Source organism: Mastigoproctus giganteus, chromosome 5 (assembly GCF_048544385.1).
Source record: "Mastigoproctus giganteus isolate SK-2022 chromosome 5, ASM4854438v1, whole genome shotgun sequence".
Taxonomy (NCBI): domain Eukaryota; kingdom Metazoa; phylum Arthropoda; class Arachnida; order Uropygi; family Thelyphonidae; genus Mastigoproctus; species Mastigoproctus giganteus.
In genome coordinates, this window is record NC_143579.1 from 235,858,616 (window position 1) to 235,874,070 (window position 15,455).

Consider the following 15,455-nt stretch of genomic DNA (forward strand, 5'->3'; position numbering starts at 1 on the left):
TAGTGATTCAAACATTGCATGTTTTGGATTCACCATATATTGTGGTGAATTCATTTTGGATATATCATATTTTCCTGTCTCATTTTTCTTATTTTGTGCTGTGTAAAATACAGTTATTATTGAAAATACAACAATAAAACTATCTACAAAACTAATACTCTCAGTGTTTCCTCTGCAGTAGCTTAGCTTGCACAATATACCAGTGTCCGCAACTCATCTGATTTAAAAAATAAGTGGCAAATGATGTGATTAAGAAATTCCACCTACTGATGACTACAATTTCTAGTCTTCAGGATTTTAGTTAGACAATAAAGGTGTCTAAAAAGGTACATGGTGTGCTGTCTATGATATATGGGATCTTTTCAAGTAGCAAAAAGAATTTCATTGTCCCTTTATATAAGATGATGGTGAAACCAACTTGTCTAGATCCAGTTGAAGTAGCAAACTGTCTTTACTGTCATTAACAACCCTGCCAACTTTTGTATCATCTTGGATATTAATACTGATATACCTTCATCAATATCATTGATGAATACAAAAAACAACAATGGGCCAAACACTGAAGCCAGGGGAACTCCACTAATAACATTTGTCCACGAAGAGCAGTGTCCATTTATTACCACTCTCTGTCGTCTCCCACTCAACCATCCCTTTATCCATTGTAGCAACTTACCCTTAATGCCATATCTCTCCAATTTGTACAGCAGTCTTCCATGCACAACAGTATCAAAAGATTTCCTGAAATCCAAGTATATGATATCAAAATTATTTTTGACATTCAGTTCCTCTGTGACCACATGATAGTATCCAATCAAATTGGTCAGACAAGACCTCCTTTTAACAAACTCGTGCTGTGTCTTAAATATTACTGCAGTCTTGTATAGATGATCCTGCAATGCTTCTTTAACCAGTGACTCCATTATTTTCCCTGGAACACAAGTTAAACTAACAAGTCTATAGTTATTTGTGTCACCTTTTGAACCCCCCCCCCCTTTGTGAATTAGTAATACATTTGCACACCTCAGCCCATGGGGACCTCCCCTGAGTCCAAGGAAGCTCTCATAATTTTGGCCAAGGGTTTGCTTATTTCCTTTGCTGCCTCCTTTAATATAACTGGATAGATTCCGTCTGCCTCAGGTGCCTTCCTTATGTTTAACTTCAAAGATTTCTCCTCCACTTTGCTCTCAGTTATTACAAAATCACTTATCTCCCTGTTAGAGTTTTATAAACTTCTGGCATTCCCCTCATTGAATAACTCTTCATGTGTGAATGTAGATGCAAAATACTCATTCAGTTTATCAGCTACCTAGCATGATCATCAATAGTCAACCCATCTATGTTAAGTGGTCCAATGTGATTCATCCCTTTCCTTCTAGAGTTTACATAAGTAAAGAACTCTTTGCTGTTTTTCTTTGCATCCTTTGCCAAAGATTTCTCATAATCTGCCTTTGCCTGAGTAACCTCCTTTATGACTTGATTACAGACAAGCTTATATGTGCCATAGGCTTCTGTGTCACCTGATAATTTATGTGCATCCCATACATTTTTCTTCTCTTTTAGGGTTGCTTGTTCTTCTCAATTAGAATTGCTTTTGGTGTGTATATATACTGTGCTGCCACTTTATTAGGTACACCTACCTTGTAGAGTGTTGAGCCTCCTTTCGCCTTCAAAACAGCCTGAATTCGTCTAGGCATGGATTGAACAAGATTCTGAAAAGGTTGTGCAGGAATGGAGTACCATGCAGACATGAGTGTGTCACGCAGTTCCTTGAGATTCGATGAAGGTGTAGGCCTGCAGTGAACAGCCCTTTCCAGCTCATCCCAAAGATGTTCGATGGGAATGAGATCTGGGACTGAGTGAGCCACTGAAACAAAGAAAAGTCATTGTCATGTTCCTGGAACCATTCCATAATGATTCAGGCTTTGTGAGCCCGGCACATTATCCTGCTGGAAGTAACCATCTGACTGAGGATAAACTGTCAACATGAACGGATGCACTTGGTCACAACGATATTTAGGTACGATGTGGCCATTCAGACGTGAATCTATGGGTATCAACGGACCCAACGTGTGCCAAGAAAACATTTCCTACACCATAACACTGCCCCCACCACCTTGCACAGTAATTGTCAGACATAATGGGTCCATGGATTCATGTTGTTTTTGCCAAATTCTGAGCCTTCCATCAACATGATGCACCAGGAACTTCAACTCAATTAGACCAAGTAAATGTTTTCCAATCCTCGATAGTCCAGTGCTGGTGTTGCTGTGCCCACAGTAGGTGTGCTCTCTTGTTCTTCATTGATAACAAAGGTATGCGATGTGGCCGCCGGCTGTTGTAGCCCATTTGCGACAAAGTGCGACTAGTGGTCCGTTGCGATATTTTGTTCTGTGCACCAAAGTTGTATTCTGATGTGATGTGCGACATTGTGGCCCTTCTGTTTGCTTGCACAATTTTAACATCCTCCTCTGACATCTCTTATCAACAAGCAATTTTCTTCCACAGGAGTGCCGTTGAGAGGATGTTTAATGTTTATTGCACCATTCTCGATACACCATTGAAACTGTGGTGCGTGAAAAGTTCAGTAGAACTGTCATTTCGGAGATGCTTTGTCCAGCACATCTTGCACCTACTATCATGCCACGTTCAAAGTCCATTAGATCACTCCTTTTCCCCATTCTTGCTACAGTTTGTACGCTTAACTGATATTAGAAAGGTTGTTCTGCTGCATTTATATCCACTGAAATGGAAGCGTTTTTTTTTTTTTCAGATGATGCTGCATAAGCTTTTCTTTCTTGCATCATAGGCCTCTACTAATGCTAATGCTATTAATTTAATCATTTTTGTTTTATAGTTCCCTTCTATCTAATTGGCTTTTCAATTCAGCCTTTAATTTCATTTAGTTCATAATATTGGCATTAGCATTAGTTGTTGTTTGATTTTTAGGAGCATTAGCAACTAAGGCCATATTGCTCCGGGAATATGCTGCTCCTTCCCACCTGGCTATGGAGGCGCCTCTTAGCATTAGTAGAGGCATATGATGCAAGAAAGCAAGCTTATGCAGCATCAGCCAAGGAGGGAAAAAAAAAAAAAAAAAACACTCCCATTTCAAACCTTCCTTCGTTCGAAATACCTGTCCAGCTAAGCCTTAAATTTATTTAGGCTATGAACTTCCACAACAAGGGATGGAAGTCTGTTCAACCAACCAACTACCCGCTGGCTAAAGGCAAATTTCCTCACATCTATCCTACATCTGTCTTTCCTCCATTTGAATTTATGCCCTCTCAGGTGATTATTCTGAGCAAGAGGAGAAATCCCCTCGGCATTGAGCATGCTCAAACCATTCAAGGTTTTATACACCTCTATCAGATTACCTCGCCGGTGCCTAGTCTCCAGACACTGTAATTTGCAAAACTTAAGCCTTTGTTGTATTCACTAATCTTGTTGCCCTTCTCTGTACTCGTTCCAGCAGCTCTACATCCTTCTTCAAATGAGGCCTCCAGACCTGTATACAGTACTCAAGGTGTGGCCTCACCATTGCCTTATATAAGGGAATAATCACCTCCTTATCGCTGCTAGAAAAATTCCTGTATATCATTGACAAAACATCATGAGCTACTCTTGCAGCCCATCTGCACTGCTCACAGAACTTCATATCTGCCTGCACAATTACCCCCAGGTCCTTTTCATTCTCTACCACTCTCAGTGTAGTACCACAGTGTTGATACGTTGCTCTGGGGTTACTGTTTCCCATATGTAGTAATTTACATTTGTCAATGTTAAACTTCATTTGCCACCTCTCAACCCATCTACTCAACCTTTCCAGATCCTGTTGCAGCAGCATAGCATCAGTAGTGTCCTTAACAACCCTGCCAACCTTTGTATCATCTGCAAACTTGAATATTAAGCTTGATATACCATCATCAATATCATTTATAAATACAGAAAACAACAATGGACCCAACACTGAACCCCGAGGAACTCCACTAATAACATTAGTCCACGATGAACAGTGTCCATTGATTACCACTCTCTGTCTTCTCCCCCTCAACCACCCCTTTATCCATAGCAGCAATTTGCCTCCAATGCCACACTGCTCCAATTTGTGCAGCAGTCTTCCATGTGTAACAGTATCAAAAGCCTTTCTAAGATCTAAATATATAATATCAAAGTTATTCCCTGCATCCAGTTCTTTTGTGACTGCATCATAGTATCCAATCAAGTTGGTCAGGCAAGACTTTCCCTTAACAAAACCATGCTGTGTCCGAGCTATAACTGAAGTCTTGTCTAGATGATCCTGCAGTGCTTCTTTAACCAGTGCTTCCATTAATTTTCCTGGAACAGAAGATAAACTCACAGGTCTATAATTACTTGTGTCAGCTTTTGATCCTCCTTTGTGAATTGGGGTCATATTTGCAATTCTCCAGTCTATGGGTACTTCCCCTGAGTTCAAACAAGCTCTCATAATTATGGCTAAAGGTTTGCTTACTTCCTTTGCTGCCTCCTTTAATATAACTAGATAGATCCCATCCACCCCGGGTGCCTTTTTTATGTTTATCCTCAACAATTTTTCCTCCACTTTCCTCTCAATTATTACAAAATCATCTAGCTCACTGCCAGAGTTTACTTCACCTCTCACATTCCCCTTCCTGAATAACTCCTCATGTGTGAATGTAGATGCAAAATACTCGTTTAGTTTGTTAGCCACCTGAGCAGGATCCTCAACTGTTGAACCATCAATATCCAGTGGACAAATCTGAGTCTGATTCATCCCTTTCCTTCTAGAGTTTACACAGATAAAGAACTCTTTTCTGTTTTCCTTTGCATCCTTTGCCAAGGATTTCTCATAATCTGCCTTTGCCTGCCTAATCTCCTTTGTGACTTAGTTATAGACCAGTTTATATCTATCATAAGCTTCCATGTCACCCATTAATTTATATGTATCCCATGCATTTTTCTTCTCTGCCATGTGTCTTATTAGTTCATCTGACATCCATTTAGGCCTAAACCTTGAACAATATTCCTTAGTTGATAATATATTATGCCTTGTGCTTTTAGTCTTCTAAATATGGCATCTTGTGTAAGGGTTAAAATAATATCACATAGGATATTCACTTTCTCTCTTTCTCATGCCTATAATATCTCCAATTTCTGTTATTATTCTATTAGTTATGGTTAATGTGAGATAAACTGGTTAATATGAGATTAAATCAAACGATGCGTTAACACTACTTATGTAGTTAAACTTATGGTGTATTTACACCAATATTATATAGTTAATTTCAACCCATAACATATTATGCCTCGTGCATTTAGTCTTCTAAATATGGCATTTTGCGTAAGGGTTAAAATAAAAAAATATCCAGTAGTGGAGAAATCCATTATGAGAGGTTGCCCATAAGGGACCATTGCTGGACCTTGTGTATGGAATTATGTTTCTCGTGAATTACTAAGTAACAACTGGAAGAACTGTGAAATTAGTATTACCAGTAGCAAATTATGCAAGAAGGCAAGCTTATAGGGCATCAGCAAAAAAAAAAAAAAAAAAAAATCCTATTTCCCCTATCCATTCCCTCCAGTAGTTTGTCTAGCTCTTCCTTGAATTCATTTAGCTATCCACTTCCACAACAACAGATGGAAGTTTGTTTAAGCAATCAATCACCCACTGGCTAAAGGCAAACTTCCACACATCTGTTCAGCAACCATGCTTCCTCAATTTGAATATATGCCCTTTATGTGCATAGTCTGAGCAAGAGAAAGAATCCTATTAGCATTGAGCTTGCTCAATTCATTCAAAGCTCTAAACACCTCAAATCAAATCACCTCGTAGATATCTAGACAAGACTGCAGTAATAATTCAGACACAGCATGGGTTTGTTAAGGGGAAGTCTTGTCTGACCAATTTTATTAGATACTATGATGTGGTTACATAGGAACTAGATGCAAAAAATAATTTTGATTTCATATACTTGGATTTCATATACTTGAAATATGGAATGAAGATAAATGTGATGAAAACAATGGCACTGACGACTGGTAAAAGGTCAATTCCAGTCCGAACTGAGATTGATGGAGTAAGAATAGAACGGGTAGATCACTTTAGGTATCTGGGATAGTTATTTGCACAGGACATTTCATGTCAACTGAGATTCAAACCTGAATTGCAATGGCAAAATAATCTTTCAAGAATAAACTGTCATTGATTACACAGAAGATGTCACAGGAAATTAGGAAGATAATAATGACATATATCTGGTCAGTGGCACTAAATTCAGCAGAGACATGGATTCTTACAAAGAGAGACAAAAGAGACGAAGCCTTCGAAATGTGGTGCTGGCCCAAGGTGGAAAAAATTAAATGGACTGAAAAAAGTGACAAGTGTGGAAGTATCAAGACATGTTTACGAACAAGGGAAAATTCTATATAGAATAAGATCAACTAGACTCAAATGGGTGGGCCACATGATTCGACATGGTGGTTTGCTTCTGAATGCCATGCAGGGGGCACTGGAGGGAAAACGCCCTTGGGGAATACCAAAAAATACCTTCCATCAGGACATTGCTGGATGAAGCAGGACTTCAAAATTTTCAGGAACTAAAACAAACGGCACAGGAGACACAAAGGTGGAGACAGCTCATCAGAGGAACTGACCAGTCACAAGAATGATGTACTGATGATGATACTTTAATTTCAGGAAAGTTTTTGATACTACTGCACATGGAAGACTACTGCACAAATTGGAGCAGTAAGGCATTAAGGGCAAGTTTTTACAATGGATAAAAGGGTGGTTGAGTAGGAGAGGACAGGGAGTGATAATCAATGGACACTGCTCTTCATGGAATAATGTTTTTTTTAGTGGAGTCCCCCATTGCTTGGTGTTGGGCCCACTGTTGTTTTGTAAATTTTTCAATGATACTGATAAAGGTATATCAGCCTTAATGTCAAACTTTGCAGATAATACAAAGGTTGGCAGGGTTGTTAATGGCAGTAATGACTATGCTACTGCAACATGATCTGGAAAAGTTGGGCAGATGGGCTGAGAAGTGGCAACTGAAGTTTAACATTGACAAATGCGAAGGACTGCATATGGATAGAAGTAACCCCAGAGAAATGTACCAACTTGGGGTACTACATTCAGGGTGGTAGAGAATGAAAAAGACCTGACCTGGAGGTAACTGTGCAGTCAGATAAAGTTTTCTGAGAACTGTAGACAGGCTGGTCTTGTCAATGATATACAGGAATTTTGCTAATAGGGAAAAGGAGGTGATTATCCCTTTGAATAAGGTAATAATCATGCCCTGCCTTGAGTAATGCATACAGGTCTGGAGGCCTCATTTTAGGAAGGATGTAGAGTTGCTAGAACGAGTACAGAGAAGGGCAACAAAACTGGTGAGGGAAACAAAGGGGGTGCTCTTACCAGGAAAGGCTTAAGTTCTGCAAATTGCAGTGTCTGGAGACTAGGCACCTGCAAGATGGTCTAATTGAGGTGTATAAGGCTTTGAATGGGTTGAGCATGCTGAATTCTGATGGGATTCTTCAGCTTGCTCAGATTAACCACCTCAGGGGATATAAATTCAAATTGAGGAAAATCAGTTGTAGAATAGATTGTGCAGAAGTTTGCCTTTAGCCAGCGGGTAGCTGATTGCTGGAACAAACTTCCATCTGTCATTATGGAAGTTGATAGCTTAAATAAATTCAAGGAAAAACTGGGCAAACGCTTAGAGCAAATGGATGTGCAAAATGGTTTTGTTTTTTAACTGATGCTGTATAAGTTTGCTTTCTTGCATTATATGCCTCTACTAATGCTAGTCTCCAGATGCTGCAATTTACAATATTGAAGTCTCTCTTCATAATAGCACCGTTTTTCCCCCCCTTACAAATCTCATTACCCTTCTCTGTATCCATTCCAGCAGCTCTACAATCCTCTCCAGGAGCTCTACAATGAAGATTGTAGAGCTCCTGGAATGCAGTATGCAAAATGTGGCCTGACCATTGCCTTATACAATGAGCTAAACAGCTTCTTGTCCTTGCTAGAAAAACTACTTTATATCACTGACAACACCTGGCAGCCTGTCTGCACTGTTCAGAGAACTTCATATCTGGCTGCACAATTACCCCATGTAATTGTGCAGCCAGAAAATGATTTTTTTTTTTTTCATTTTCCACTACCCTGCATATAGTACCACACAGTGGATACGTTACTCTGTAACTGCTGCTACCCACATTCCATACTTTGCCTTTATCAATGTTAAATTTCTATTGCATTTTCTCAGCCTATCTGCCAAATTTTTCTAGATTCTGTTGCATTGGCATACCAAGTTACTGTCATTCACCACTGTACCAATATTTGTATCATTTGCAAACTTGGACATTAAGCCTAATGTGCCTTCATCAATATCATTAATAAAAATCGAAAACAATGGGACCAACACCGAACCCTGGGGTTACATATAAATGGTTACATACACTAATGACTTGCTGATCGTGGTCTATGCTGAATCTAGAGCCTAGACAGAAAAGAGGACAAATTGACATAATGAAAAAGTTAAATAGCTGGACAGGTAAAAATAAGTTGGAGATCCTGATTAGTACATCACAAATTATGATGATGAAAGGAAGGCTACATGAACCCTCCCCCCAGGCTAAAAGAAGTAAATGAAAGCCATTTTCTAACTCTTCTGAGGTTAGGTATTTGGGCATGCTTCTTTACAACAGGCTCAACATGTTAAATATTTGAAAAATAAAATTAGCATTAGTAGAGGCATTTGATGCAAGAAAGCAAGCTTATGCAGCATCGGCCAAAAAAAAATAAATAAATAAATAAATAAATAAAAAATAACCACTTCCACTTCACCCCTCTGTTCGTTCAAAATACCTGTCCAGCTGAGCCTTAAACTTATTTAGGCTATCAACTTCCACGACAAGGGATGGAAGTCTGTTCCACCAACCAACCGCCCGCTGGCTAAAGGTAAATTTCCGCACGTCTATCCTACATCTGTCTTTCCTCAATTTGAATTTATGCCCTCTCAGGTGATTATTCTGAGTGAGAGGAAGAATCCCATCAGCATTGAGCATGCTCAAACCATTCAAGGCTTTATACACCTCTATCAGATCACCTCGCTGGTGCCTAGTCTCCAGACACTGTAATTTGCAAAACTTAAGCCTTTCTTCATAAGAGCACCAACCCTTTGTTCCATTCACTAATCTTGTTGCCCTTCTCTGTACTCATTCCAGCAATTCTACATCCTTCTTGAAATGGGGCCTCCAGGCCTGTATACAGTACTCTAAGTGTGGCCTGACCATTGCCTTATACAAGGGAATAATCACCTCCTTATCCCTTCTAGAAAAATTCCTATATATCATTGACAATACACCATGAGCTACTCTTGCAGCCCGTCTGCACTGCTCAGAGAACTTCATATCTGCCTGCACAACCACCCCCAGGTCCCTTTCATTCTCTACCACTGTCAGTGTAGTACCACAGAGTTGATACGTTGCTCTGGGGTTGCTGTAATTAAAATAGTTTAATGCAAAACTTAGAAACTGACATAAAAGTAGACTGGGGATTGAAGGGAAATGCTATATAATGAATTTATGAGGCAATTTAGTTTTTATTCCTATAAATGTAATGCATCCAAGACATGGTGCTTGCAAAAGAGTGGGTAATTCTTTGATTTGGAAGTATCTCACAGCTACGCAAAGATTTTCACTCCTTGGTGTGACCTGAGCTTGCAGAATCATCTGAAATAGTGCAGGACTGATTTTCACTATCACACCACTTTTGATTTCTGATTTTCTGATTTTTGCTACACTCGGGTAGGACAGATTTGGATGTGACTTAAAAATAAAATTAAGATAAAAGATAACAATTTTTTAAAAAATAAATGAATTAAAAAATAGCGACTCCAGAAGTTTTACCTAGTTGACAAAAGTCATAGAATTTCTACTAACTTACTTAACGTAGAATGATTCATTCAAATGAGGATATCAAGACTGACCCTACCATGCGGTGGGGTCAGTCATGATATCCTCAGTCTACTTAATGGTATTACTCAAAGAAAAAACCAAATCTTCCTAAAAAGAAAGTTGTATGATATTAAAGGAAAATGTTTAAGTGATTAAACTAATGTGGGGGGGGGGGGAGAACAAAGTAAATAATAACTTAAGAGTGAGCAGAAATTAAAATAAAAAAAACCAAAAAAAAGTGAGAACTATTAAAAACAAGTGTCTCATCTCACAGAAGTCCAAAAGGCACAAATCACCTCAATTGTCACTCAACACCTATGGTGGCTTGTGGCTATCCCTAAAATGAGATTGGCCAATGACAGTTTAAGTAGGTTGCTTTTCTATTCAGTCACTTATAAAGTCTTCCTTATTTTTACATCAACCAGTTTTTCTATTAACTCAGCAGTGATGGAGCAGGAACTCACAGGTGCCTTTCAAAAAAAAAATCATGCTCCTGCTTTACCTTTAATTAATGATTAAAAATCTGAAGTTATTTCTGGCTTCCTAAATATAGTCAAACTTTTACCAACTGTTCCTGATTTTGTTTCTTACAATTTTTGTAGAGTAATTAAATGTGAGCACCTGTCGGGTGTCGCACCACCGTTTCTGTAAGTCCATTTTATTTGCATGAAGAGAGTAATGTGAGAATTGATAGGCACCAACACTGCTATGAAGTTTCAAGTTGTGTTTATTTAAAGTTCAAGATTACTTGTCTTTCCTCACCATGAATTAAATAAACATCAGCAGCCTCACGTGTTGTGGCGCCTCCGTAGCCAGGTGGACAGGAGCAGCAGTGCGTAGCACACGCTTCTTGATTAGACAGGGGTTCGAGCCTGTGACCACCAAATACGGAGGATGTGGAAAGGTCAGGGAATGACCACTGCATATCCCCAGAGTAATATGGCCTTAGTTGCTAATGCTCCTAAAAACCAAATAATAACAATAACTCACGTATTGTTTATGAAAGATATTTTAAAGCTTTTACATAAATAAAGGTGCATAAATCAAACAAGATATTCAACAAAAAAGGACAAAGTGGGAAGAGGTTGTGATAATTAAAAATGTGACATTTTTAAATATGTTTATTAAACAAAAAAGGACAAAGTGGGAATGGTAGTGATAATTAAAAAATGTGACATTTTTAAATATGTTTATTAAAAAATAAAGACACATATAACAAGTATTACAATCCACTAAGAAAAGACAAAATATTGGTATAAAGATGAAATTTTGGCTGTGTCTGAATTCTGTCCATGCAGAATTCAAAAACACTCAAAAGTTTGTTCAGAAATTAAAAAGAAAATTAACAGCTGTCAGGTGCTGCACAACCATTTGTGCTTGTGCCACCACTACTGCTGGGTTATAGAAGTTTTGGTATAATTTCCAAGTACTGCTGTTAAGTAAATCATAAGTGCAATTCCCATTTGAACAGATCATTATCTTCATTTTTAATTTATTTTTTGGTTATTTCTGAAAGTGGGAACATGTAATATTAGATTTATTCTTCAAGTTCATTAAGAAGCTTATAAATACTCTCAGGGAGGTATCATTACTGTATTACATTTTTTTTTTTTTTTTTTTTACTTAGGGTTATAGCTTATTTTTGTTACAGGTCTAGATTTGGTATATTGTTTCCACCACCTCAGGGTGGGTCACTAGTATAGACAGCAAGAGTACATTTCTTTAGTTTAATCTTACCTTCTAATCCTTTTTGGAATAAGTATATTACAAATATTGCTTCTCAGCACCCAAAAATATTAAGCTTTCTCTTTTTGATTCTGAGCAGATATTACTTCTTCATTAATTTCAAATCCACCTGCCACAAAATACTGTTCCGGCTGCATCTGGGGAGATGTCTGAATGCCTCAAGTTAATCAATGATTCCTCTTTTAAAAAACTCTCCAGACATAGATATTCTTGCACCATATGCACTACTAATGCTAATATGACAACCTGTTTCTGATGTATGCATTATTTATAATATATTTCTATTTTCTTCTGAACTGACACCTAGTGGCAGTCCCAGGTAGGGACTAAAGGGGCTAGTACTCCTTATGATAAAAATAATGCAGATTTTTTACTGCTACATATAATTAAAGCTTAATGAATCCCTGGAGCTTTAGTCTCGCTAACCTTAAGAAAATCCTGATTCCCCCAGAAAACTGATTTAATCCCTGCTTTAGAAAATCCTGGGACCATCACTGCTGACAGCTATCACAAAATTAACAAACTAACTTTTTTCATTTATTCTCTGAGCACCTGTTCTTCAAAAAAAACTTCCTTATTATGTATTTCTGTAGATTGTATTTCTACAACCTACACAAATTCAACCAAAGTCAACTAGTTTCTTTTGGCTTCTTAGTCAGTTCACAGCTACAGGTTTTAACTTTTTATGTTTGTAATTGTGATTAAAAAACACATGAAAGCATCATTCAAATTTAAGTACAAGAATCCCTCACCAACAACAGTGAAAGTGATATCGTAAGAGTACTGCACAGTTGCCAAGGCTATGGTCACAGAAAATAGGTTAGGGGTAAAACAATACCAATAAAATATATGAAAAAAATACAAAATAGGTAACTCCACTTTTGATTTATGCAATATAAAAACATTGCATAAATCAAAAAGTCTTTCAAGTACAAGTATTTTTATTTTTTGTTCCAACATCATTACTTTGCTCTTTTCACACATTCACTTTCGATATTTATTGAACATTTAGAGAGCGCAATAAAGGGCAAACTATATGTTAATTTACAACAAACACAATAACCTTCAAAGAGTTATGAAAACGAGTAAAAAATTGATCTGGAAAAAATAAATATTAGTCAAAAACATGAAAATCTACAGAGGAGCAGAAACATATCCATGAGAAACTAAATATGTTGTAGTGACAAGTGCATCATTCAGAAGATAGAGCATAAACAAATTCTGTCCTGCAATATCTACTGAATTCCCATCCCCCTCATGATTTACAAGAATCAAGAGCAATAACTGTCCTGTTCTTTTCTTTTTTTTTTTTTAATGAGACTGGACTGATCCACATATATGTAAAACAACATATGATATGTAAAATTTTGGTATGCAAATACAAAAAAAATTTTATCTCAAATCTGGTTGGTAAGAGATTCCTGTACAATTCAACTCAGCTATAATAATAATCATATTAAATTTAAAAATTTATATTCCTAGTAATTTTACCTCAAGTTCAAGTAGAGTAACTGTTGTACTCTGCAAAGCCAATGATCTGTATCAAATACTACCAATCTGGCAACCACTGAACTTTGTTTGATAAATGTCTGGCTTAGCCATATCTGCAATATTTGAAATATAACAAATGCTATTAAAAGACAGATAAAATTCACCTATAACATTTATTTTAAAAAAATTTAATCTTAAGTTAATCTTACTTCAACATTAATTGAAGCAGCACACACATTCAAATATTTGAAATTTAAAAATATACACTCTCTCTTACCAAAATTCATGGGGACACTTGTTGTTTTAAACAAAACATGTATTCATTCAAAGAAACTAATAGCATGTTGGCTTACCTTTGGCTGAAATGATTACTTTAAACCATCATAAAAGACTTTCTATTAATTTCTGGTAGAAACCTGGTGGTACTGCACTCTACTCCTCCTTTAAAGCATTAATGAACCTTCACCTTACTCTTGTCTGCATTCCAATTCATTTCAAAGATGTTCATCTGAGTTGAGGGTGGTGCTTTATGCTGGCCACTACAATGTGCTAATGTTCTCTTCAAACTACACATTTACACACCTTGCTTTGTGACACAGAGTATTGTGTTATATGCTCCATGTCACTGCCCCCACACTTGTTAGCATGTTGCCTTTCACGACTACTAACGTGTGTGTGTGTGTGTGTGTGTGTGTGTGTGTGCGCGCGTGTGTGTGTGTGTGTGCGCGCGCGTGTGTGTGTGTGCGCGCGTGTGTGTGTGTGTGCGCGCGCGTGTGTGTGTGGGTGTGTGTGTACACATATATAAAGCTGTAGAGTGTTTCTGTAAAGCTGTAGGACAGAAATAGATAACTCCTGTCCTCGGGTAACTAACAGCCCAAACTCTTGAAATGAATATTCAAAGAAAGTTTAAAATATATAATGAAGACTATAAAGCCTGTAGTCAGATTTGGTGAACTAGGTTCTGTAAACTAAACTTGTCACTAGTGAAGATGAGAATCCACACTAGTGACAGCTCTAGAAATTAGTTATTTTGCTAAAACGGTTGTATATATTTCAAATATATAATCTTAATAATGTTAATATTTTGCATGTCTTTAAGACTAATTACTAAGCAAGGAATGGATGGTAATGCAAGCAGACACTAAGTAATATTTTTAATAGCAGTAGGCATATGCAATCCAACATTAGGATATCTCTAACCATTAGGAATATTGAAGATAAGGTGGTAACAGGTAAAGAAGTTTATTGTATTATATACAGTTTTCTACATAGCATATTAGGCTGTCCAGATCAGAAAACATCTCGGAAACTATCCATATGGAAAGAAATAAGTGGCGGGTGAAAGAAACATCTCTAAATCTATGCTAATTATACTCTGTAGCTCCTTACATATTAATATTTATAATTGTTGAAAGTAACTGTCTGATAAAAAGGAATGATATCTCTTGAGGATGCCACATCATTGTACTATTTCAATGGTTTATCATGAAATAGTGAAATCACTGGTCATCTGAAAGAGATGCCATTTATCATTTCCCATATAGAAACCAATCACCTCCAAGTAATAACAATTATTAATCTATAAGGAATTGGAGAGTACAATTTGTGTAAATCTACAGATAAGTTACTTCCCCCCATACTCCCTGCCACTTTCCACTTCTCTGCCCTGCTTTCTCTTTCCTCTTCAGTTCCTCAGTCCCAAAATCTTGCACAAAGCATTAGATTAATACAAAAGACTCACTAAAATTCTGAACTACCGTTAGGTTGTTTGGTTCATAAAAAGCAATAATAAAGCTACTTTCATCCATTTGCATTTTACTGTGGGGGGGAGGCAACAAAAACAAAAAGAATAAGAACAAAGATTGTTCATTTGCACACCTTATTTCAAGGTTGTCCCATAATAAAAACATATATATCTTCTGAAGCTTTGTTCACATATACACATGTTCATAACTTGGAGAGTACTTTCAGCGACAATGTTTCTGCACAGAACAGCCTTTTTATCTCTGGGGTTGAGGCTGATATTTTAGACTCAACTATAGAGATACAGAATAATAGAGCATGAATTTCCAGCAGCTGTAGCATGTGGCTGCTGAAAGCTCATGCTTTTAAAAGTGGATAAGTTTTGGAAAATTTTGATGCCATTTTTTTTTACTCAATTACCATATTAAATTGTGCTTAATAAATATTTTTAATTATCCTGATCATGTCTCATAACCAGTAAACTGCAGTATAGTACATCATAATAGTTA

The 15,455-nt window shown here is 37.2% G+C and overlaps 1 protein-coding gene across 2 annotated transcripts in view; it reads right to left on the bottom strand.

The window, feature by feature from the left end:
- LOC150086301 (ubiquitin-protein ligase E3C) overlaps positions 1–15,455 on the bottom strand; it is a 298,426-nt gene that overhangs the window by 198,084 nt on the left and 84,887 nt on the right. For both annotated transcript variants that reach the window (XM_090374458.1, XM_090374459.1), the window contains exon 6: positions 13,204–13,316. In XM_090374458.1, coding sequence (XP_090230584.1) covers positions 13,204–13,316 — 113 coding nt within the window. The remainder of the gene's footprint in view (positions 1–13,203; positions 13,317–15,455) is intronic.